Source organism: Marmota marmota, unplaced genomic scaffold (assembly GCF_001458135.2).
Source record: "Marmota marmota marmota unplaced genomic scaffold, marMar, whole genome shotgun sequence".
NCBI classification, from domain to species: Eukaryota; Metazoa; Chordata; class Mammalia; order Rodentia; family Sciuridae; genus Marmota; species Marmota marmota.
In genome coordinates, this window is record NW_025999941.1 from 8,988,504 (window position 1) to 9,015,204 (window position 26,701).

Consider the following 26,701-nt stretch of genomic DNA (forward strand, 5'->3'; position numbering starts at 1 on the left):
GGGGGGGGGGGGGTTTGCAGGGGAGCTTTAAAATTATGAATTAAACTTATTTTAATAGTTATAAAACTATTTCAGTTATCTATTTCATCTTGGTTTGATTTTGGTAGCTTGTGGTCTTTGAAGAAATGGTTCATTTCTTCTAAGTTACTGAATTCATGAATATAAAGTTGTTTATAATATCCCCTTATCATCTTGTTCCTGGCTGCAGGACTATATTGATCCTTAGGACTATATTGATCCTCGTTTCTTTTCTGATATTAGTTGTCTTCCTTTTATTTTTGTCAGTCTTGCTTGAGGTTTATCAGTTTTATTAATTATTTTTTAGGGAGCAGTTTTTGGTGTTATTAATCTTTCCTCTATCATTTTTCTGGTTTTGAAATTAATTTATTTCTGCTCTTTATTATGATTTTCCTTCTGTTTGCCTTGGTTTTATTTTGCTCTCCCTTTCCTAATTTCTTGAGGTAGGAACTTAGGTTATTAATTTTAGAACCTTTTTCTTTTTAATGTAAGTATTTAATGCTATGAATTTATCCCTCAACATTGCTATAGCTTTGCTCCACAATTTTTTGGGGGCGGGGGGAGGATTGGACTCAGGGGCATTCAACCACTGAGCCACATCCCCAGCCTTTTTTTTTTTTTTTTTTTTGAGAGAGAGACAGGGTCTCACTGAGTTGCTTAGTGCCTCACTGTTGCTCAGTCTGGCTTTGATCTCATGATTCTCCTGCCTCAGGCACCCGAGTTCCTGTGATTAAGTCATGTGCCACCTCACTCGGCTATGTTCCAGATTTCTAATATGTGGTCTTTTGTTTATCATTCAGCTTTATACTTTTTAAACTTCCTCTTTGACCCTTAAATTATTTATTAGTTTATTGTTTAATTTCTAAGTGGAGATTTTTCTGCTGTCTTTGGTGTGGACTTTTAGTTTGATTTCACTATTATTAGAATAGATACAGTGTACAATTACAAATCTTTTAAGTGTTAGAGGTTTGTATTATGATCCAGGATATTTCTTGTTTTGGTTAACTCCATGGGTGCTGGAAAGGAGTATGAGTTCTTCTGCTTTGGGGGAAGGTATTCTTCAAAATGTCATTGGATCTTATTGGTTGATGGTGTTCAGATTTCCTATATCCTTGATGACTTTCTGTCAGGTAGTTTACCAAATGCTGGCTGTGGAATTCACAAGTCACCAATTATAATATACATTTGTCCATTTCTACCCTCAACTCTATTAGTTTTTGCTTCCTGTGGTTTGCAACCCTGTATTTTGATTCAAGCACATTTAGGTTTGTTGTGTTTTCATAAAGAATTGATCCTCTTATCATTATGTATTGCTCCTCTTTGTCAATAGCAAATTTCTTTGCTCTGAAGACTAACTGGTGTTAACATAATTACTCCTGCTTTTTAAATAATTAATGTTTATATGGTACATTTTCTCTTCCTTTTACTTTCAACATACTATGTTACTGTATTTCAAGTGAGTTTCTTGTAGATCAGCATATGATTGGATCATGTTTATTTGTTTGCATTTTTTCTAAACCACTCAATAAATCTCACTCTGCCTTTTCATTAGTGTATTTAGACGATTCACATTTAAGGAAATTAATGATGTATTAAGATTTAAATTTTCCTTTTTTTCCTATTTATCCTGTTTCTTATTCCTCTGTTTCTCTTTTCTGACATTCCTATAAATTAATATTTAAATATACCTCTTTGTATTGTTTCTTAGTGATTGCTCTAGGTATTACAATATAAATATGCAATTTCTCTTAGCATACTGTTGTCAGCATTTTCTACTTCCATTTACATGTAGAAACCTCACTTCTATTTTGTTCCCTTTAACCCCACTCTTTTAAAATATAACTGTCTGAATTATTTCCCCAACAGAGATTGGCACCATATCAGTGTTATTTGCTTCAACAATCAAATGTGATTGGAGAATCTCCTGAGACTTATCATTCTCTATTTTAAGTTTCCTTGTTTTTTTTTTTTCTTATTCTACTATTCTTTCTAAAGTTCCAAGCCTTCTTCAGTTATTTTCTTTCTGTTTCAATTACTTACTCTAGACATTATTTTAAGGGTAAATCTGTAGGCAACAAATTCTCATAGTTTTCCTTGCTTTGAAGATAGTTTTAACTCGCCTTCATTTCTGAAGAAGAATTAAATAATTAATTTGAAAGACAGCTAAGAATTAATTCATTCTTTAATTAACTTGTTATTAAGTATTTAATATTATTAATTAATTTGTTATTACCCAGTGACAGATAGTGCCACTGGTACAGAAACCTGGATTGGTCATTCTTTTCTTTTGGAACTTGAAAAATACTACACTTCTTCTTTCTGATCTTCATGATTTCATATAAGAAATCTGCTGCTATTCAAATTGGTGTTTCATATAAACAATGTGTCCTTCCTGTCTGGCTACTTTCAAGACTTTTTGTCTAATTATATTTATGATGTGTGTTGGCATGGATTTACCTGGGTTTATCCTACATGGAGTTTGCTTAACCTCTTGAATATGTATATTTATGCCTTTCACCAATTTGGGGGAGTTTTCAGCTAATATATCTTTAAATTCTTACTCTGTCCTGTTCTCTAATCTCTAAGGACTCTGATATTATGAAGGCTAACTATTTTGTTATTGTCTCACATGTCTCTGAGACTGTTCATTTTGTCCCAGTCTATTTCCTTTCTGTTGTTCAGTTTGGGTGATTCCCACTGATCTTTCGTGAAGTTCATTGATTCTGTCTACTGTCATCTTCACTACTATTGAGCTGATCCAGGAGTTTTTTTATGTTGGTGATTAAACTTTCCATTCAATAATATTCATTTAGTTTTATATTGCTTAGATATTCTGTATTTTCATTTGTTTCAAGAGAATTCGTAATTGGTCTTGAAGTAATTTTATAATCCCAACATCTGATTCATGTTGATATGGGCTTCTGTTACAATTCTCTTTTCTCATTTATGTCATGATTTTCCTGGTTCTTGGGATGACTAGCAATCATCCTCCTCCTCCTCCTCCTCCTCCTCCTCCTCTTTTGTGTTTCTGGGCATTATGGATTATGTACTATGGAACTCTGGATCCTATTGAGTATTGTTTCTTAGTCAATCTGTTGAGGTATAGCACAAGGACCAAGGACCAAGCATGTGTGTGTGTGTGTGTGTGTGTGTGCAGGTGAGCCAAAGATCCATTTGCTGTTCAGTCCCACAGAAACCAAGGAGAGTTGATCTATGGTTGTTAACTGGTATTTGGCTAGAGTGTGGAAGGTATTGTCACAAAGATTTTTGTGGTCCTTTAGCTAGGGGAAACAGGATTTTCTTGGAGGTTTTTGTTTTTTGTTTTGTTTTTGACTATGCCTGGTATTGATCCACATGGGGGGGTGGGGTCTCTAGAATGTTCTATTTAGGATATGTGGAGGTCAGTAAGGAAATCAGGGAACTCACTTGCATGTTTTTAAGTCCCAAGGCCCCTAGATAGGTCATCTTCTCTTTTCCATCTTTCGGAGTCTTTCCTTACTTGTTTGTGGCATTATGCCCATGGTTTTATTGTTATAAAGGGAAGGACCTGATTGACATATGGCTGTCCCACATTGGCAGAAGCAAAACTCTGGATTATTTTTTACATTCAGTACTCAAGTGCACAATAACTAAAAACGCAAATAAGATTTTAAATAAAATCTTCTCACTTCTTCTAACAAATTGCTTAAATTAATAACACTTCATACCACCAAATATCACACTGCCTTTAGTTCTTTGAGGAAGCTCCCTGAAGAAGGCTTGGGTCAATTAAGTATCTTTTCTGTTTAATTTTGAAAACAGTGTTTAAAACATTGGAAAAACGGGTCCTTACCCAGGCAATGGCCAAATAACAGAAAAGTCTCTGGGAAACCTGATTTTTCCTACCTAAATCTAGAAAAAACTACAAATCAACATTCCCAGGATATACTTGTTCTTTGAACAACTATGCCCTTGTTTCTGCCTCCTAAAAGTAAAATTTTCAGGTGTTCCCCCCCCCAAAAAAAATTGAAGCTCAGATGTTGACTCTCACTCTGTGTCCAAACTAAAATGAATTTCTCCTAATTCTCCTTTGTTCACTTCCTTAAGAGATGCCCAAAATAAGAGCTTACAGCTGAGATAGCACCAATGCTATTCCGCAATTAAGCCAGGGGTTCTCTCCAGTGCCCCACAGAAGCCTACCTTGGTAAATGCCCTTAGCCCCCACATGAATAGGGAGAAAAAAAACTTCTATATGTAAATTCCAGTGAAATAATAAAGGTAATGGCAGAAGTGAGTTCCATGAAGTCTCATAGGTTACAGCCACAACTATACACCCCACCCAAACTCAGTTGGCCCTGTAGAGGTGGTTCAGTGGGGCTGTAATTGCTGTACTGGTAGATTTAAATGTGGTTGAAGGGAAAAAGGATTCATTTCATAGAAATGAATGTTAGTAATTTTTTCTGGAATGCTCTTAACAGGAAGAGAAACTCCTATCCCATTTCTTAAGATTCTCTTCTAACATATCTTGCTTTTGTACCACATATTTATGGAACACAGGATTCACTGAGGACACTAGTAGTACCATCCTTTTTCTTGTAAAGCTTACCCCTCCCCTCCAATCAAGGTGAGTTACTCCAACAACTAGCCCAATGATGACTTAATCAATTGTAACAAGTACAACCATGGAAATAACAAGTAAGTTTGATTTTCTTTGAAACCTTAGCAAGAATTATACTTTTTCAAGGGTGTCATCATAGGTGTCAAGGAGACATAGCATGTGCCTGGAGCAAGAGCAAATATATAAGTGCAATTGTTCCCAAACTAGCAAAGGTCTGAACTCAATGTAATTATTTTAGCACCATTATTTTTTTTTAGTAAATACTCTTAGTAAATACTCTACATCCTAGAGCTCCAAAGGCCACAATGATTGGGTAACACATTGATGAGATTTCTAAATTAAGCCAGATCTATTGGAAACAATCCCTGTTGTTTCCAATAAGGAGACAGGGGTGTTCAGTCCCCTGATGCTCCTGCCCAGTAGCAGCCCCTACCTCCTTGTTTGTCCTGTCAGCTTGCACCAAAGTTCCATTCAGGCAAGGTTCCACGTAGTGAAGCTCCTTGTTATACTGCAAAGGAAAGAAACAGCCAAGAGAAAACATTTAATTAAGGAATCAAAGGGTCCCAGTTAATAATTGAAGGACACACCATCACCAAAAAAGAGCAGCACAATTTATTCACATAAAATGACTTTCCCATGGGCACCCCATGTAACTTACGGGCTCAAAACAAACATCTTTCTTTGCTTATTTGAGGAAGAAGCTTCTAGAGCCCATGCAAGAGTATGGGAGGTTCGGGATATACACTGTTAAACTGACCATCTTCCTAGGGTGGCCCCAGACCCTGGAAGTTCCCTGGTCATGGCTGACAGGTGGGATCTGAAGACCACTCCAAAGCTGACTAATATAGCTCTAACTCCTATCTTTGGCTTCATGGAACAAAGGGACACATGCGTGGGTCACACATAAGTGGGGACAGAATAGAGGAAAGGAGAGGCCGTGAAGTTCTCCTGTTGCTCTAGAAGAGCATGAAAGCATTGGTCATGGCATTGCTTTTGAACAGTGGCGCCCCCTACCCTGCCTTGCCAACCTGCCTTCCCAGCTTTTTTGACTCTGGACTCCCTAGAATATGAATCCTTTATTTCTGTCTAAACATTACAACTGGGAGGCAGAAATTGAAGTGTTCTTATCTTTATTTCTTTAATCAAGCTTCATTCTCTGCACTGTAGCTAAGCTGGTCCTTCTGATAGATGGATCTGCTCATGTCACCTCTTGTCAAAACCATTCATAGCTTCCCCTTGCTCTGCAGATGAATCTTCCTAGGGCCTTGAAGATCATTATAGCATCTTTATTCCTTAGCTCTCCCCAAAACATATTCTGGTCAGCCCTAATTCCCTTCCTATCCTATGACATGTCCTATCCTTTCCTTCTGACCTTCCACCACAGGCTTCTCTGCTTGGAGCCCTGTCTCTGACATCATTCCTCTCTGGCTAACTCCTGGTCATTCTCTGGGTCAGCTTATTCTCACCTCCTCTGGTCAGACACTGGGTCAGGCCCTTCTCCTATATACTCCTTATAAATTCAAATTTCCTGTTGCCTGCATTCCCTACCAAAAGGTGGTACCACATCCTGAGGGTCCATATTTGGTCCCTTGGTGTGTCCCCTGTGGCACAGAGAGGGCTGGTCCCACAGGAGGAGCCCACAGACCATTTGTTTAATGACAATATCACAGCATTTCTACTTTATGGCCTAACAGAACCCAGAGGGCCTGAAGGAAGAGGCCAAACCATCTCTCATAGGCCCAGCTCTTGAACTAATCTGGCTAAGGAACTTGGCTTTTTGGACTATGGTCAGCAAGGATCATGGTGGGGCTGTAAATAGGAGTTTGTAAAATAAAGGGTGAGCTTGGGTGACATGACAGACAAATTTGATTGCAACAGCCGCTGGGATGCATTGGCTTCACGTACAGAGGATTCCTAAGCCAATAGGAGCAAGGACAGCATAGGGAATAAGGAAAGGGTAGAGTCCAAATTTAAGGCCAGGTGCAAGTCCAGGCAGTCTGACTATAGGATCTCAAAGCCCCACATTCCCCTTTATCCCTCAGGTCTCTGTATTTCCCCATCCATTTGATTTTTTACACCCTTTCTAATTTTTGTTTCTGGTTATATGAAAGCAATTTAAAATTTTCATCTAAGTCTTAGGGCTTAAGTATCCTCTTATGAAGCATAGAGGAAAAACATGTATTTATGCAGCTGAGTGTGGTAGCACACACCTTTAATCCTAGCCACTTGTGAGGCAGAGACAGGAAGATTCCAAGTTCGAGTCAAGTCTGGGCAACTTAGTGAGACCCCGACTCAAAAAAAATAAAAATAAAAAGACTGTAGCCAGATGCCATGGTGCATGCCTGTAATCCCAGCAGCTTGGGAGGCCGAGACAGGAGGATCGTGAGTTCAAAGCCTGCCTCAGCAACTTAGCGAGTCCCTGTCTCTAAATAAAATATAAAAAAGGTCTGGGGATATGGCTCAGTGGTTGAGTGCGCCAGAGTTCTAAAGCCAGAATTAGATAGGGAGTCAGTATACATAGGTAAATCCAGTCAGGTTGGATCAAGGAGGCCAATATGAGGAAGTTGGAGACTGTTCCTGAGGGATTGAAATTCCTTCAAAGCCCTTTCTCCACCCTTAACAAGATAACCTGACCCTGCTCCAACCTGTTGCTAAGGTAACCTGCCCAGGAATTGTCCCTCCCTATGGAGAGTTATAAAAGTTGTTAATTAATGTGTCCTGGGCTGCTGCATCCAGCTTTTACCCCTGACCATCTGCTTCTAGACTTTTAGCCATCCCACCTGAACATCTCCTGATCTAATATATGCAGAAACAAGAGAGATGAGGGGGAAGAGAGGAGGAGAACAAAGAAAATCTAGGACTTATAAAAGAGGCAGAAGACTTTCACTTCTTGGGATACCAGGATACCAGCTATGGCCCCTTTCTCTCTCCTGGGAAAAGTCTGTTACCTCTTTTCAAATAAACTGCTAAAGTGCTTTATATGCTTCCCTCGTCATGCTTCTCTAATGTTATACTTCAACATGTGAGGGAGCAGAACTTGTCACCAGTAAACTGTGGTATCAGTTTCATCCCTAATATATATAAAAAAAAATACTGGGGCTGTAGGTCAGTGATAAAAGTATCTTGGGTTCAATTCTCAGTACCCCCACCCCATAAAATATATTTATGAATTCTGAAGTTTGCCATTGAGAAGTGAGAGTTGTCCAATAAATGGAATGTCATCGCAGGTTCCCAGAAGCATTTGTGCAGATCAACATGAAGGAGAACTTCTCCACAGTTCTTATTCATATTAGACATACACTGGGAGTTATGAAGAACCAACCATTCCCCTGTCCTCCATCTCTTTTGCTGACTGATTTGGTTCAGGATAATGGTACGCCCTTTCCTAAAGGCCTGAAGCATCAACTGATTCAGCCAATTGACTGTCTGTCAGTCAGGCTGCCTGGACTTGGACCTGGACATCACCAGCTATCTATCCAAGTGTTGGCTACTCACTTTCACAGCCAGTCTGCAGCAGGGGTATTCAGGCGACAGGATCCCAGCCAGTGAGACATCAGGGGAAATTTTCTGGGTGCTTTCAATCAAATTTTATCCTACTGTTAAAGCAAAACTCTTTTATATATTCCTGCCCCTTCTTTCCTCCTTGATACACTATTGTGAAATTGCAGCAGCCATTTAGCAAAATGAGGTGGCAAGAATGAAAATTAAAGCCCAGGGAGGAAGCCAGAAGGTGGAGCCAGCAGGAGTCCTTGATGACACCACCGAACCACTGTACCAAGACTGAAATTGCTTCCTCCAGGCTCCTTACACGAGATTATTAGATGCTCGCATGCTGACGCAAACTCTGTCCAGCTGCTCTGTACCTTAGTGCCATAACTTTCTTAATGGAGATTTCCTCCTTGATTCTCCCTCCTCTTATTCTTCCATTTTTTCCAGATAAATTTAAAAACCTCATCATAGTCTATCTAGTCCACACTCTCAAAGTTGACCTGTGCAGTTGTACACTCTGAGTTGGGGGCTTAGGATACCTGGGTCCAAGTCCTTCCCCAGCCATGTGGCCTTGGGGAGTCACTAAACCTCTCTGATCCCTGAGAAGATGTCAAGTCATTTTCTGTTTAGCCCCTTGGGGCCCCTGCAGGGATCCATGGAGACATCAGATCTGAAAGGACTTTGCTAATGCAGATGTCTGTATATATGGGGGAATCACAGAAGGGGGTTAGAAGCAAAGAGGACTGAGAGGTTCTTGCCCTCATCAGGGAAGTACATGTGAGGTAATCAAAACCAGGCTTGCTGTCACTGAGCACACCATGGCCACAGGAGAGGAATCTGCTCTTCTGAACCCCAGCCAGCTTGTTAGTGGCACCATCGAAGCTTGCAGTTTCACTAATTTCCCTGGACTGCATGGGGAGAAAGCTATGCCGAGCAATCTGGTCTGTTTCAGCAAAGGGAGCAGGGCTCCGCCATGGGTAGAAGGGAGCCCTGAGCACCAGGCAGCTACATCTCAGAGGCCGGCTGAGCATGCACATCATGCTGCCCCTCCCTAAGGGACACCAAGAATGCCCTGCAGGTGAAGCTGCTTCCAGATCCCTAGCCACTCACCATTTGGAAACCTTTGAGCTTGTCCATTTTGATGAATGTTCCCCCAGATTTCTATTTGGTGAAATACTGATACAAGATGGCTATCTCAATATACAACTAAAGAGGGCTCACCTCTAGCCCAAAGACACATAGGCCTTCTAAACACGACTCTTTCATTCCTACTTAAGTAATCTGATATTAGTAGTCTCAGGAAGAAGAAGCCCCAGTGGACATCCCCACTGGCTAGATGCACTTTCTTCCTGTGATTTTCTTCTACTTCCCTCCCACTGAACCTAAAGAAGCACTCAACCTTCTCCTCCCACCCCCACCAAAGTAGTTAGTCCTTCCTGCATATTTCTGGGAAATAGGGAAAGTCTTTTGGCAGTCAGGACAGGAGAGGGCCCAGACAGCCCTGGAGAAGGTCCAGCCCAATGCGCCAGCCACGTGCTGAGGGTATAAACAAAGAGCTTCCACCACTTACAGAGCTTGGGAACTGCCACCTGACACACAAGGCCTGGGCCTGGGGTCAGCTTTCTTCCCCCAAGCCCCGGTTGGATTTCCTCTTCTGACTCACACAAGGGTAGCACAGTTGAGCTAAAGCAACTGAGGCAGACAGGCCCGGTTCCAGCCCTGGTGTTGCCTGCCACCCACTGGCTGGGTGACCAGGGTCAAAGCATCTCAGCTCTTTGCACGTCAATGTTTTTGTGCTGGGGAAACATGGATTCTCATTGTTCCTGTGTCAAGTGAGGATGAAATGAGATCATTTGATGGTCAGCATAGGACCCACCTGTAGGGAAGAGAAAGAAGGCCACCAACTGTGCACACAGGGTGCACAGAAAAGAGACAAGGTGGATATGTGAGCCATGTGTGTAAAGAGAGAAAGGCTGATAGATGACACCCTCCAATGCTAAGGAAGAAGCAGGAGGGGTGGATAGTGGTAAAGTGACCCACTTTGGGGAACATGGGGTCACATGCCTCCTCTGGAGGAAGAGACAAGGTGCTGCTCTATTGGGCACAAGTGACAGTCTAAATGCCTGAGGCAGGAACCCAGGGTGCCTGGGGCACAGGGTCCTTCCCAGGGATCAGGTCTCTAGCAGAGGGTTTGCTTCCAAACCCCCCTCCCAGGAAGGAATCTGCCAGGAAATCCTTCACGCCTTTATCTATTCACTGAATATTAACGAATCACCTACTATGTACTAGGGAAGAAAAACACTGGCTAACTTTGCTCATGATCCTCATCATGGAGTGATTATAAACCAATTTTTTCTAACTTTCATTAACAAATCAATATGCTCATTGCATCTGAAGGTAATATCTGCTTTTTCTTTTCATGATTAAAAAGGGCTTATCTAGGATATCTACTGAGGAGTAAAACCAGGCTTGATACAAACCCATGGTGTTCCTGGGTTTTAGATTACATCCCACGACCCTCTTCTTTAGGGAACTGTCACTCTCCTCCCATCAACTATCGAACTTTATGATCACAAGGGACCCATCTCCAGATTCCTTTTCCCCCCTCCTGCCCATGTCTTCAAACAGTCCCTGCATCTCCTCTTTTATGAACACAGCAAAATCCTCAGTGAGGAGGTTAAGGATGATTTAAAAGGACAACGGCAAGTTTTAACTTTCATTCAATGACTAGCCAGAACATTCTGGAGAAGAATCTGAAAACCCAGTCAATGAGCTGGACCCTCCCACCAACGTTCCTCAGTAGTCCAGGATCGCATCATCTGGGCTCATGCACACTGGAGCCCAAAGACAGGACAGTGAATGACAGGAGATGTTGGGTTCTGGATGCTATTGAGGAATCTGAACCCTGCATAATGTCACATGCTGGACTTGATGGGTGAAAACAATTCAGCTTTCAGGCTGAACAGAAAATCATCAGTCCCCTAGAAAGACCCAGCTAGGAAGGAGAGACCACCAGGAGGGTCTTAACACATCACCCTGAAGCTGATGCCTCCATGTGCCTCCATGGACTCCAGATGGTGCCCCAGTTCCTCCTTGTGGTGGACCAGACTTGTCTGATAACCTGACTCTCAGTCCAGTCTCACTTTTTTCACCATTACCCCTAGGACCCCCTACCCCATCCACATTCACCTCTACCCCAATGTGCTCCAGACACAAGACACTTCTTCAAAAGGAAGTGGGGATGGAGGTTCCTACAACCTGCAAATGGCCTCTGGCTCCTCAGTCCTTGACACTTTATGCTTCCCTTCCTGACCTAGGTCATCCAACAGGCCTAATACCTATTTAGCTTGAAGTGTCCATTTGGTCAACACTTCTTCCAAAAACTCATTGTTGAGTTCCCAGCTGGTTGCACGCTCTGCCTCTCTGTCCCCTTCCATCCTCTCTCAGAGACTGCACTGGCCACACTGCATCTCCATGAGTACCTGCTTCCTGGCCTGGCTGCAATAGCACCTGATACCCGCCCCCCACAATAAATCCCCAAGGGCCAGGAGAGTGTTAACCCAGCTTCACCATTTACAAGGGCAGCCCCAGAACACTTCACACCAGCTACTCAACAGTATTTGTTGAATGATTCAATTAGACTAAAGAAACAAAAGGGTGGCTCAGGAAGCCAAGGCAGGAGGATCACAAGTTCAAAGCCAGCTTCAGCAAAAGTGAGGCACTAAGCAATTCCATGAGACCCTGTCTCTAAATAAAATACAAAATAGGGCTGGAGATGCAGCTCAATGGTCAAGTGCCCCTGAGTTCAATCCCCGATACCAAAAAAAAAAAAAAAAAACAGAAACGAAAGGGGACAATTGTAGAGAAGATCACTAATGGGAAAGACTAGGAACAAAGCCAGGAAAAAAATAAAAGTTGGCACAGAGACAAAAAATAAGATGAGAATCTCTACCCCTTTCAAAAAACAGATAAATAAACAAGAAGAAAGTAGGTAAGTTATAGAGAATCCAAAGATCCACAAAAACCCCATGTTCTTAAAATGCTGGCATGCTCGTGTAATGTAAGAAACTGATGCAAAATTGCTGGGACTCCATTAAATATTTTTATGGTTTTACTGGTGCACTTTTGATTAAATAACCTTTAGAAGGAAAATGTGTAGGGATTATGTAATGAAGCAGATGAGCCCACACCATGTTCACCAACACAAGGCATGCTGGGGATCTTTTTGCATTACAAAAGCTTCTTGTGTAATTTGAAACATGACTGGACGTAATTAGTAGAACAAATGAGCACTGAAAGAAAATACCATCCGCATACTTTCAATACGGAATCGATTACTTTAAAAGGCAAATCCACAGCAGGCGAAGCACTGGAGAAACAGTTCTAAAGAAAATTCTGCAAATTAAAACCAGGGCACCAGAAAGTTCCAGGATGAACTAACAAATCATGCTCTTCTCTCTTCCACTCTGCACAGGCGCGGGCTGCAGGAGGCATTTCAATTGATTTCACGATATCAGCCCAGTTAATACTGTGTTCATTTAATGCACGGCTTAGGCTTCTATGAAATCATTTTCCAAGTGTCAGTATCAGAATTAGCACCCTCATTTTTATGATAATATTGTTCATTTAATGCATGGCTTGGAGTTGGACTTCAAAGTGAATCAGAAAAATATGCCTTTTCTCTTGTCAGAGACATCTCTTTTCATGCACCAGTGGTTTGACCTGAAATTTTAACTTCGGACAAAATCGCTCTCATATTTCACCTATTCTTTTGCAAGTTCAATATTCAGTCAGTTCAATAGCTTTAGATGGATTTTTGTAATACCCTGCCCATCAAAACTAAAACAATTTTTAATATTATCCTTTTTATGTTTATTCTCTAGAAAGATCTGGATCAGAAGATTTTCGGTGTAATATATAAGAGGGGCTTCACGATGAACTTAACAAAATGCAAAACTGAAAGTCTTTTCCCGCTATTTAAATCTCCCTCTGGCCTCCTGCATTATGACAATAAATATCAAATGACAATGACAAATTTGATTTGTACAAACAAAAATCTACAGTGCACGGGGGCCTTTGACACTGAAACTTGATTGCTGTCTTTACTTTTATCCTAAAACACTGAAATGTCTCCTCAAACCTCTACCAGCAAGCAAGGGAAGATTGAAGGGATAATGAAAAGTGAAGTGATGATGTCCCCTCCTGTGAATGGAACCCAGCCCACAAGAACAATGCACTCAAAGAGATTTGCAGGGCATATGGGATGAAACTGCAAATGTTCCATCCTCGAGCGCCTGCAAGAACCTGCAGTGGGGTCAAGCTTTGGACAGGAAGTGGGTGACCATGTTAAGCAGATGGAAGTCATGATCCTCCTGTCTCAGCCTCCCCAGCTGCTGGGATTACATACCATTCTGAGAGTGGTTATGCATGGTAGAAACAGGAGGAAGTAGGGGAGGAAAATAATAGAAGGAAAAAGGGGTGAGAGGCACTGAGGGTTGGGGGAGATAATAGGAGGGAATATAAATGAAAACTTGCTAAGTAGGAATCTACTCTTATTTAGGACCCTCTAACTGCTGGTAAGTGTGTAGGCATTACACCTTGCTGATGGACATTCTGGTAAACTTCAGGGCATACCCTTTGATGCAGCAATGTCACTTCTAGAGTTTATTCCATAGAAGAACCCTCAAAAATATATGCATTCCAGGGGGCCAGGTGTGGTGGCGCAGGCTTATAATCCCAGTTGCTCAGGAGGCTGAGGCAGGAGGATCAGAAGTTCAAAGCTAGCCTCAGCAACTTAGTGAAGTGTTAAACAACTCAGTGAGACCCTGTATCTAAATAAAATATCAAACAGGACTGGGGATGTGGCTCAGTGATGGAGTGCTCCTGAGTTCAATCCCTGTACCAAAAAGGAAAAAAAAAGTATATATATATATAGATATACACACACACACACACACACACATTCCATTCAGTGCATTCAAATAATGAAAAATCTGTGTACTGCAGCTCCCTTGCTTAGAAAATAGATCTATTACAGCACAATGGTCAGCAAAGGCAGGCTGGTTAGTCATATGATGCCCAGTATATGTGATGGAATGCCTTGCTGTTTCGGACACATTTAATTGCTGTAAGAGTATAGAGGCAATTTGCAGCATATTGCCTAAAGTATAAATCAGTTTTTGAAGAAAAATGTGGGTTTATATATAGAGAAAAATTGGGAAGAAGCTGTGCCAAATGGAAGGGAATTAAAAACATTTCTGATTTGTTTAAAATTTTTTACATATGGCGGGGCACAATGGAGCCTGTAATCCCAGCGGCTGGGGAGGCTGAGGCAGGAGGATCATGACTTCAAAGCCAGCCTTAGCAACTTAGCCAGGCCCTAAGTAATTTAGTGAGGCCCTATCCCTAAATAAAATTAAATTTAAAAAAAAAAGGACCAGGGATGTGGCTCAGTGGTTAAGTGTCCCTTTTTTATGTATGTTACCTACATCAAAAAGCCAACAATGTGAAAAGTTACTATGAATTAATGGTTCCTTTATGACCTTGGCCTTCTAATCTAAATTCACTAAGATTATCTGGTCCTTTTCCTTTCACATTAGAGGACAATGTTTATGATTCTACTAGTGATGCTTCAAATAAAAGAGTTCAGAGTGTCTTTTGGTTGTCACAATAATTATGCAAACAGTCTTAAATTGATTACTTATGTTGAAAATCAACAGATGCACTGTGAAGGTTAATGGGACCTCCAAAGAGTTTCTTTCTTTAAAGGACAATTCGGGGTAGAGTAAAAAAAATAAAATAAAAAATTTCTTAAGTGTTAGCGAATGACTGGCATGTCTACTTTTAATTATCTTAATCACCCTCTCTTCATTATTGAGTTGACACTGTTTGTATATCTTAATGAACTTACATAGATTATTTCAATCGATTGGTTTTGTTAACGGAATAATAAATCTTGACTGATAAAGGGTGCCCAATGTAATTAGTTAGCTCTTCTTAACATGAATTTCTGATATTTCTGTAATGAGTAATTAAAGATTAATAAGAAAGATAGTTTCAAATTAGCTGCTTCTTATCAGTAAATGCTTCAGGATGTGTGGGAATCAGACCACATTTGCATATTCGCCAGCCTGGCAAATAAAGTCACTTTTCCTGATTAGAAAACCCAATATTCTCACTACCTGAAAATCTTCTTCGCAGAAACTATTTCCTGGGACATATCCCTTCCTAGTAAGATGCCCACAAGGACCAGCCACATCCTTTTACTTCTGCACATGAGGCAGTACCCCATAAAGCCAAGGCTTAACTATGCTACTTTTTCTGGCTGTGTGACCTCGAGACAGTCTTCTCTGCTTCTTCATGCCTCTGTGTCCATGCCATGCAGACATAGTTGGGTGAAAATTCAATTAAAAAAACTACAGAGGACACTTGACAACAGGCTTTGCACAGTGGACACTCTGGGGAAGGCACCTACTATTATTTAATCTACAAACATGGAGACTCCTAAAAACTGTTCACCAGGCACCTTCTACGTGCTAGAAGTACATCCACTAGTGAACAAGACTAACCTCTACACCCAAGGAATACAATATTCTCTTTCTTTTCCATTTCCTCCTGAGGGTTTTTTAAAATCTAAAGCTGAACCAGTGGCAGTGGGTACTCCTGTAGCCCCAGAGGCTCAGGAGGCTGAGGCAGGAGGATCGCAAGTTCAAAGCCAGCCTCAGCAACTTAGGGAGACTCTATCTCCAAATAAACCATTAAAAGGTCTGGGGATGTGGTTCAGTGGTTGAGCAACCCTGGGTTCAATCCTCAGTACCTAAAAAAATAAAATATAATAAACCTGAAGCTGTATATCCTGCTGTCCTGTGGTTGTGCCCTTTTGTTCTGAGAGTCTTATTAGAAGAGAAATGTAGGCAGGGCATTGAAGCAACTCCTCTACAACTTTAATGTCACTTCAATACTTGAGCCCTCTACCTAGAGAATACAGATGGGTGTCATGCGCATGCAGGAAGCTGTCCTGACATTGGTTCTATGATGACACAAGGGTCTACCATATAGACTATAGGAGCAATGTTCCCAGAACACCCCATCCCTCCTATCCTACAGTTGGCAGAAAGTCCTTTGCAGCAGTCTGATACAGGCATACAGGCTCAGGCAATCCTGACAGCACCCCCACCCCCACCCCGGGGGCAATGTAAGTACACTCACTTCACAGGGGAGGAGCGCATGCTCAAACTAAAGCTGTCTGCCCAGAAACACACAGCTGTATACAGCAGATCTGCATTCCAAACTCAGCTTTGACTCCAAAGCAAAGCTCTGTACCCCTCACCGTGATGCCTCCATTACCTCCTGCCACCACTCCATGTCCCAAACAGGCCATGACAAAGCACAAGTACCAGCCACACATGAACACCCAGTTAGGTACAGAAGGAAAAGAATAAAGCTCACTGGATAGAGAGAGGGAGGGACATAAGGGACATGACAAGAATAACACCAAATAATGGGCGAGAAGAAGAAAACAGAGCTGTGAATGTCAGTCTAGGTAAGAGCTCCTTCCCAGGCTGGTGTTACTGTTTAGCCTTGGTTTGCTTCCTGGATCTTTGATTTCCCAGCACTGGGACCAGAGACAAGGTACCAACCCCGCTCCATCTCAGCATCTCTATTTGAGACTGTGTCAAACGCAGCCCCTCCCTCCCAGCGTTGGGGAGGGGAGCGAAGACAATGCAACTATAAGAGGAAGGCACAAGCAGGCACTTCATAAATGCCACCTTTGTTTCACAAGCTGAGATAAAGTGCTGTGGAGCTGGAAACCGCTCTCCACATTCTAGTCAATTCTTCCCCGCTTTTATTGCTCTCATTGTCATCAGGCTAATCCGGCTTAAAGCTCATTTCCATGAAAGAAATTCTAGCAGTGCAAGAAAGATCTTGCTAGGTCCCTTCCCCAAGGTTCTGGAAAGGCTGGCTCCTCAGGAGCACCCGATCTGAGATGAATACTGGGCTGGAACAGGGGATGTGCTCAACTTCATTCCCTGTCTCTGAAAGTCACTCTGTCCGTGATTCAGCCAGTGCACAGAGGACTAACCAGCCCTCATTTTCTAACCTCTGAGGCATTGTATATACAACAGGGATAATGAGGTCACTTTCTTGCTGATAAAAGAGCAGGTGAGGGCTGGGGATATAGCTCAGTTGGTAGAGTGCTTGCCTTGCACGCACAAGGTCCTGGGTTCAATGCCCAGCACCACACACACACACACACACACACACACACAAGCAGATGAACCCCAACCGCAAAGAAAATATAAAACAGCTGGGTGCAGTGGTACATGCCTAAAATCCCAGGGGCATGGGAGGCTGAGGCAGGAGGATCACTGGTTCAAAGCCATCCTCAGCAACTTAGGGAGGCCCTAAGCAACTTAGTGAGACCCGTCTCTAAATAAAATATACAAAAAGGTCTGGGATGTGGCTCAGTTGTTAAGTGCCCCTGGATTCAATCCACATACCAAAAACAAACAAACAAACAAAAAAAACTCACAGCAATGATGTTGAAGAAGTCATCATCCCCCAGAGTATCCAAGATGGATGAAACCGTTTGCTTCGCGATTGTGAGACGGAGTCCTTTCATGCTGCCACTGACATCAACCAAGATGACCACGTCTTTTGGAGAAGTTGCCGCCTGGATGTACCTAGGGCAGGGAAAAATTAAGGACCAATTAATCCTGACTTCTCTACAAGTGTTCCTCTAAAACAATAAGAGATTGACCGATGCCTACCATTTTCGGTTCCTGCAGTCAAAGGCAATGACGCCATTTTCATCTGGTTCCCATTTAATCCCTAGAAGAAAAACGGGGTCATCAGAAACTTCAGATTTATTCTTTGTATTTCGAGGCTGCTCTGGCTTTACTGTGTGAATGGACAGGGTGAAAAAATCACAGGCAAAGACCAACACTGGGGTTCATCCTATGCCACACAATCAACTTTGGGAGAGCCCCCCACCCTTTGCCTGAGACCTTATAGAGACACAATCCAAGTTCAGTTGCTACAGAAACCTGCTGGAGAGTGGAGACATCTTTACTGCCATGCTGTCCATCATGGCAGAGGATGTGACTCCAGATGTGACCTTGATAATTGTACTCAAGATCATTTCTCACTGTCTAGCAAGTTGCTGGAGCTAATGGCATCATTCATAGATCCCTAGGCAAGTCTGGTCCCCATCCCTGGACATAGGTGAGGTAATGTCTATAGCACCGGGGGTAGAAATCATACGATACAATGTTTCCATCTTAGAATATACGCAGGTCTGTTCCCCTCCTTATTCCTGTTTTTAAAATCAAGAATGTTGGCCTGACTTTCCACCCTGAAATGAAATAAAATGGCTCTAATTATGCCACATCATAGAGTTTGAATTTCAGGTCCTGAAGCCTAAGGAATTTTCTCCATGAGTAAAACCAGATCCAACATCCTTAGTCTTGTGGTTTGCAACCAGCTCAGGATGTATCCAAGGGTGACAGCATTCTTTATTTGCAACTTTTTTTTGTTTTTCAAAATAGAAGTTCATTTAAAAAGGAGGCATTTGCTTCAGCGAACACTCTGCCGGACAGTGGGCACACAGCAGTGACAGAGAAAGATGGACCTGGGTCCTGCCTGCCTTCGGGGGGCCTCACATCTAGCAGGAAACAGACACAAGCACTAGAGGGGTCATGAACAAGAAGTGCTGGATGCTATGTTAGTGTTTAAAAGGTGAGTCTAATTCCTGATGGGAGGAGGCATCCTGGAGCCATGACAGAATGATGGTGAGCTACTTTGCTGCCACAATAACAGACGATGAACTGGGTGGTGTGCACCTCTTGATTTTTGTTTGCTTGTTTTTGTTTTGTTTTTGGTACCAGAAAATGAACCCAGGGATGCTTAACCACTGAACCAGCCCTTTTTAAAAATAGCCAGAGACAGGGTCTCGCTAAGTTTGTAGGGGCTGAGGCTGGCTTTGAACTTGGGATCCTCCTGCTTCAGCTTCCCAAGCCACTAGGAATATAGGCAAATGCCACTGCGCTTGTTGGGTGTGCACTTCTTGAGAGAAAAGTATTTCTCACAGTTCTTGAGGTGAAATATCCCAAATCAGGTTGTCCATGGGGTTATGCCTCCATTAAAGGCTCTAAGGAAAACTCTTTCCTTGCCTCTTTCCTAGCTTCCTGTGGGATCCCAACAATTCTCAGTGCCCTTGACTTGAGATGGAGTCTGCCTCCATCTTCACATGGTCATCTTCCCTCTGAGTTGAGGTATCCTCTCCTCTTCTTACAAAGACACCAATGATATTGGATTCAGGACCAACCTAATCAAAGGTTGATCTTATCTTGATTTAACTAACTTCCATTGCTAAGACTTCATTTCCAAGAAAGGTCACCTTTGGAGGCTCCAGGTTGACCTGAATGAGGAGGGACACTATTCAACCACCACGTATAGGTAGGACCTCTTAAGCAAGAATGGGGGGTGAAAACGCCATAGAGAGGAACATCCCAGGAGGGAAGCACAGATGTGTATAAGTCCTGAGGCTGAGAAGAACAAGCAGTGTTCAAGGAACAGAAGGAATACTGGCATGGCTGTGCTTAGAGAAAGTCCATGCCAGAGAAGAGATGTGCAGCAGAAAAAGCACAAGACCCAGGCCTCCTGCCATCAGGACACGAGGTATGCATGAAGTGTAAGTGAAGACAGTACCTCCAGGCAGTTCCAGGCACAGCTACCCTCACTGTAACAATTAACATCATGCCGTAACCTCAAATCAGGGCTGGCTGAGTCCCATTGGGTCACCCTATCCAAACCTGACGTTTGAGCTGAAATCTTCCAGTTTTCCTAATGTGTTCAGATAGGACAAGACCTGGTCACCTCACTCCAATGCCATCATTCTCTTCCTGACATCAGCACTTCCATTAGGTGTGTTCCATGAGAAGTTCTGCATGAGTTCAGTGGATAAAAGCAAAACTGGTTTCCGCTTCATGGGGCGGTCATCTGAGGACCTTCCATCATCGCTCAAGTGCATTCTGAATCTCCATGACAGGGACATTGGTGGCAACATCAACAAAGAACATTTCCACCATCATATAAATTTCTTTGAGACAGCATAAGAGTTATCATATGTCCATATGGACTTGTGGAAGCCTACATGTGAATCCCTGCCCTCCGTCAAATTCTAAGCCAATCTTTCAATTCCAATGCCAGAATTCTTTTGCCTCCAACCCCAGAAGCTGGGATTGGTGCTCTTCTCAGTACTCCTCTAGTACCTTTTATTTCTGCATGTTAGTATGAAACACACTGCACCGTGATGATCTATCATCTCTCTTATCTCCCGATGGTGGCCAATATGACTCCTTCTTTGAGGATCCACTCTAGACAAGGCCACATCATCCTGACAGGTCTCCATGGTTTTAGATGGCTCAACCTATCCATTATCCAGTTCCATGGCTTCAGTGGTGGGCATGTCACCCATACCAGGCAAATCCTTGGACTTTAGTCCAAACTATTGGAACATGTGCTCTGTCTTCTCCTGGGACACTCCTTGAGAAATCCTGCAAGTCTACAGCCAGTGTTCCCTCCCATCCCTAGTGAAATGTAGCAGTGCTCCAAAACAGCACTGAATTTCAAGTCCCATGAGCCAATACACGTGTTTCTTGCTGGAACTAACTGGCACTGGGTTTCTTTCACTTGCAACCAGAATCCATGATAAGTGTATTTATCTTTATTTGGCTTCCCAAGGACAGAGACCTAGGAACTAGATCTGAGATTCATTCTGCTTACAGACATGTGGACCTACCACCAATTCATACTATTATACTACTCTAAAAATGAAAAGAAGCATCCTGATTTAAAAAAAAAAAAAAAATCTTGACGAGGGTGGTGGTGCCTGCCAGTAATCCCAGCTACTTGGGAGGCTGAAGCAGCAGGATGGCAAGTTCAAGGCCAGCCTCAGCAACTTGGTGAAGTCCTAATCAATTTAGTGAGACCCTGTCTCTAAATAAAAAGAGATATGGATGTATGGATGTGGGTCAGTGGTTAAGTGTCACTGGGTTTAATCTCTGGTTCCAAAACAAAAAAAGAAAGAAAGAAATGCAGGAAGGAAGGAAGAATTCATAGCAAAACATATTCATGGTCACTCTTTCTAAGCATGTTATGTTGAGGAGGTGTGCTCTGTGTTTAGAATGAAGCACAGAGTTGAGTAACCACCTGACATTTATCATGGCAACAGAATACCTTTGGAAGACTGTGCCCTGTGCTGACTAATACAGTAAAGATGCAAAGTCAAAATCTTGCCAAAAATTTCATAAAAAAAAAAACTACAAGTATTTTTGACTCAACTGCTCTGATAACATCCTTATACATAAATTAATCTCTCCCATAACATAAACCAAGTTACATAAACAAAGGAATCCTTTTGTTTTCCAATGTCTTCCTGACAATTCTTTAAAAACTTTTTGCGGGTGGAGGGAACAGATGATTTGTAGTTGCTACGGTCTGTTTCCCCCTCAGCCAAATGCCACAGGGTCAGATGGCTATGTGTCCATTGGCTTGCTGGGCAGGCCAGCCTCCCCTTCATGCACCAGTCTCACAAGATTTGCATCAAATTTGCTCTCTGTTGAGTGCATCAAGGCAGATTGCAATTTGCCAACACTGAAACTTTAATAGTCCACTGTTTATTATAATGTTATCTTTAATAGGATGCTTATTGCTTAAATTTCCACATGTTTCAGGAGGAAGTGTGTATTCCCTGCTGAACACAGCTCTCAGGAAATGTCGACTAATCTGGCAAAGCAGACGCCCCGGCAGGCAAGTCTTGGGGCACAGATGCTATGTGCAGGGCAAACAGCTCCTGGCGGCGAAGGCTGATCATCTCTGTGCCACAGAGTGGGAAGCCATCAGGTGCCTAGTCTTACTTAATGAAAGCATAAAAGACTCCACTTAATTGCTCCAAGATTACGCAGGGTGTTTTTTTCTATTTCTTTTTTTTTTTCTTTCCTTCCTTCTTTTAGGTTGAGCTTGTTAATTTCTACAGCTGTGATGTTGGCACAATTGCAGCCCCGAGTCCTGCTTTCACAACTTGTAAGCAAAATTAAAACTTTCCATTTTAATTAAAATTCAAACCAAGCCAGAATTAAAAATCCTATTGCAAAGCAGAAGCCTGGGAGAACCCCCGGAAGGTACACCTGTTACACAGGCATGAGGAACAAATGCTCACACACGCACTGCTCGGGGGTGTCATTGGGGGGCCTTCTGGGAGGGGTTGCAGCCATCTGTGGTGCTTTGACCATTTCAACCTCTTCTTCCAAGGGAACCAGCTCTGGGGTGGGGAAAGCCAAGTTCAAGTTCAATCTCTGACACCTTTTACTCAGAATTCAATTCTGCCCAGGAATGACTTGCTCTTTCCCTTAATAACAATTAACATCATATTTGCCCTAAACACTTGCTCAGGATGATTAAACATGGTACATTTCGCTCCCCATCTCTGTGACTTGAAGTTTTGTCTGTTTTGTTTTGTTGCCATACTAGGGATGAAACCCAAGGCTGCATGCCTACCAGGCCAGGGCTGTACCACTGAGTCACACCCCCAAGCCCTGGTGGCAATTCTATGAATTACTCTGTTCAGAAAGATGCTAAAGCCACCTACACCCTCTGAAGTCACCTTATCATTCCTATCCCAAACCCTGACAACAGAACTTAACTCTTTCATTTTCTTTAAGGGGAGGGAGAGAAATTTTAACCCAGGTTGGAAAAAAAAAAGTATTACAGGATCATTCATTGGAAATCATAATTATCAACACAGCAATACTCACCGGGATATTGTCTAAAAAAGCCCTTTGCACTTCCAAAGTACTGCCATATGAGAGATGGGTCACGGTCAAAGTTATCGACAAACACTTTGTTTAGGGACTCCGACCAGTAAACCCCATTGACAATGGCAGGATCTGAAAAGAAAACAGAGAGGCGTATTAGCAACCACAGTGAGGAAGAACCCCTGGCATCCCAGGTCCCGCGGCAGCGGCTCACAGGCCCACCTTGCAGGTGGCTGCAAAGAAAGTCCAGTCCCCTGAGAGACTTAGGTCCTGGGGATCCCGGACTATCAGGTTTCTCCTCCTGAGTGAGCTCTGAGCTCTACTCCTAGCTGCTTGCTGGAAATGTATGTCCCTTTATTTCTAACTTCCAATTTCATATAAACCATTGCTCTTAAAAATACAAAAAAAAAAAAAAAACCTTCTTAGCAATCTTTCTTGCTTTTCACCCAGAACTTTTAGCATTAAAAACAGGAAAAATGTGTTTTCTCTCACGGTAACAACCTCAGCCAACACAGCCCTGTCCTCATTCTCTCTGCTTCTAATGTGGAAGTTTGCTCTATATAAATAAGTGAATTGGAATGATGTAACTGAACCTCTCCACTCTTATTCAGTGGAGAGTACGCTCCACCCAGGCAGAGACCACCTCTAACGATCATCTTCTGTACTTTTGGACCAGCACATGGCAGAAATCCCAAAATTTGTATGGCTGGATGGAGGGCGGGGATGGAGGGATGCACAAAGAAAAGTCAGGTCTCCAGAAACCAGACAATCATTTTCTCTTCTGCATTCTGATCCCATTAGCAAACCTCTTTTCCTCACCCTTGGCAGCTTAGAGATAACACTTTATCTTTTGTTCATGGATTTTAAAAAAATAATAATAAAGACAAAAAGAGAGAGAGAGAGAATCAATATTTCTGGCATACTGGCAGAAGCAAGGTGATCGCTGAGGATGCTCCATGACCATCCACCTTTTATTGGCTTATTTTTACCTCTGAAGACCCTGCTTCAAACTGATGCCACATTTAGCCATATTCTGTTCTAAGAGGGCAGAAAAGTGTCAAGTCCCAAGATGACAGGGGTGAAAATGACAGCAGGATGAGCATATTAATCATCTGGAAGAGAAGGCAGAGACCCTCATTGAGCCCTCCTGCAGTGGGGGCACCCTACTCACTTCTTTTCCTGTCACTTATAACAGAACACCTGTCCTCAGAGCACCCAACCAGAGAGCGAGAGGCAAAGTCTCTGATGGTACTTCGCTTATGTGCAAAAGAAGGATAAAAAGACTCGCTCTACAGATATACGTGGAAAGTTCAACAAATTCAATAGGAAAGAGTTACCAGCAAAAGGCATCCACAGAGCCAGTGAAGGAGGCATTCCGTTGGTCTGGTGCTCAGACCCTTCAGTACTACACACACAGGGAGCACGAGGACAGATTCCGTCACTCCAACCCTCAAGTTGCATTGTCAATCAAAAGAGAAAAAACAACACTAGAAATGCCCAGAAAAGCAGGTGTGCAGACAAGAAAACTATTGGTCCCTCCATGCCTCACTACAAACTTGTCCTCCCCTCTGACAGACGGCCGCCCTCCTGATGTCACCTCCTGATGCCCACCAAATGGCACCTGACCCAGCTGTTGGACATGGGTCTTGTCTGACATCCTGCCTTATTTTTTTTTTTTTTAGATTACTTAGGCCATTGGGATTCTGACTTCCATCTCAAGGGTAAATACTCTAACTCTTGTCAACTATAATCAACCACATCATAGCCCGGGAGAGTGAAAATGACCAATTCAACCTTGTACCGCAGAGTAATTCTGAGAAAGACCTTATCCTCCCAATCCTGGAAAAATGGAATCCTTGATTGTTCTTGTCCAAGTATGACAGTAATTATTGTGACTCACTCCTACCTGCAAAGCCACTTAAATAAATCCACAAAGATGCAAATACAATAATGACGATGAAAAATCCATGGTTCTTGGCCTCCTTTGAGGCCTTATTATGTTGGCCTCATATAAAAACCTTCCATGATGAGAGGCGAAAATTCCATTTTACTAGGTCATTGCCTCAACATGCTAAAGAATCCAGGGGTTTTCAATTAGATTATTCTTTTTTATTCAGTGTGGTTACTGGGATTGGTCTAGTTAGACAATTCTGATTCCTTTGGGAGCAAAAATAAATAAATAAATAAATAAATAAATAAATAAAGCTGTCCATCCTTCTAGAGGATCCTAAAATCCAAAGATTTATCCTGTGGAACTGTGAGCTCCTTCAGAAACACAAAAGGAACCGTGTGGTCTGAGGACATTTTCACCCACTTTACCTGGACTCCAAATCTGATATTAAGCTTCTTCAAAAAAAGGAGGTTTTCAGTTTTCCAAGGTCATGGTGAACAGAGAGAAGCTCATCACTAAAAGATACAATCTGCTTAGCATGGGGGCTGTGTTCCACACACCCATTGGATCAAATATTTGAAATAACACTTCCCCTGACTTGTAAAATAATCACAGCGTATTGATTTCACAAGCTTGCTTAGCAAGCACATTTAATGGAAGGGAAAAATCTTGAATGGCAGCCTATTGTTATCGTCATTTAAGAGACAGAAAAAGATAGGAAAATTACATGGGCATTCATCTAAGTAAAAAAAAGGTATTAAGTTAAAAATGGTTTCCCAACATTATCGACAGATGCTAGAAGTCAAATATGCAAAAGGTGAATGAACTTCTGTTCTTCCCTCCCCCACCTCCTATTGTGTATTAGCATCTGCATATCAGAGAGAACACTTCCTATCTCCCTACTCACCCAGGACTCAAGCCCCTTCCACCATCCAAATAGGAGGAGGCAACACCATGCTGAGGCTGAACCATCACAACAGCTGGCTGCTTCCTCTACAGTAGTGATTCCTCACAATCACCTGAAAAAATGACAGCATCCTGCCAAGCAGCAAGTCTAGCCTTTTCTTGTTTGTCCTTTCTTTCAAAAATAGTTTCAAAGCTCCCTTTGACTAAAAATTGACACAACCACTCCAAAAAGTAGTATGGCAATTTCTCAGAAAACTTAAAATGGAACCACCATTTAACCCAATTATCCCCCTCCTTGGTATATAACCAATGGAATTCAAAACAGCATATTAAAATGACTCAGCTACGTCAATATTTATAGCAGCTCAAATCACAATAGCTAAGCTATGAAACCAACCTAGGTGCCCTTAGACAGATGAATGGATAAAGAAAATGTTGTATATATACACAATAGAATATTTCTCAGCCATATAGAAGAATGAAATAATGGCATTTGCAGGTAAATGGATGGAACTCAAGACTATCATGCTAAGTGAAATAAGCCAATCCCCCCAAACCAAAGGCTGAATGTTCTCTCTGATATGCAGACGCTAATACACAATAGGAGGTGGGGGCAGGGGAGAACAGAAGTTCTTGGATAAGTTCTTGGACTAGACAAAGTGAAATGAAGAGAAGGGATGGGGACTGGGAATAGGAAAGACAGTAGGATGAATCGGCATAACTTTCCTATGTGCCTATACGAATACACCACCAGTAAAATTCCACATCACGTCTAACCACAGAATGGGTTATAATATAATGGGTTATTCTAATTAGAATAAGTGATACTCCATGTATGTATAATATGTCAAAATACACTCTACTTTTGTCTATCTAAAAAAGAACAAATAAAAATAAGAAAAAAAAAAAGCTCCCTTTGTTTCATTTAAGCTAGTTTGGGCTTCCATCTCCACCTCTGATCTTTTTACAGTCTTCATGTACTAT

The 26,701-nt window shown here is 42.2% G+C and overlaps 1 protein-coding gene across 1 annotated transcript in view; it reads right to left on the minus strand.

The window, feature by feature from the left end:
- Cacna2d3 (calcium voltage-gated channel auxiliary subunit alpha2delta 3) overlaps positions 1-26,701 on the minus strand; it is a gene marked incomplete at its 5' end in the record, with an annotated part of 864,940 nt that overhangs the window by 452,935 nt on the left and 385,304 nt on the right. Inside the window, 4 exons of the mRNA XM_048801015.1 lie at positions 5,049-5,123; positions 17,637-17,787; positions 17,875-17,935; positions 22,921-23,052. Coding sequence (XP_048656972.1) covers positions 5,049-5,123; positions 17,637-17,787; positions 17,875-17,935; positions 22,921-23,052 — 419 coding nt within the window. The remainder of the gene's footprint in view (positions 1-5,048; positions 5,124-17,636; positions 17,788-17,874; positions 17,936-22,920; positions 23,053-26,701) is intronic.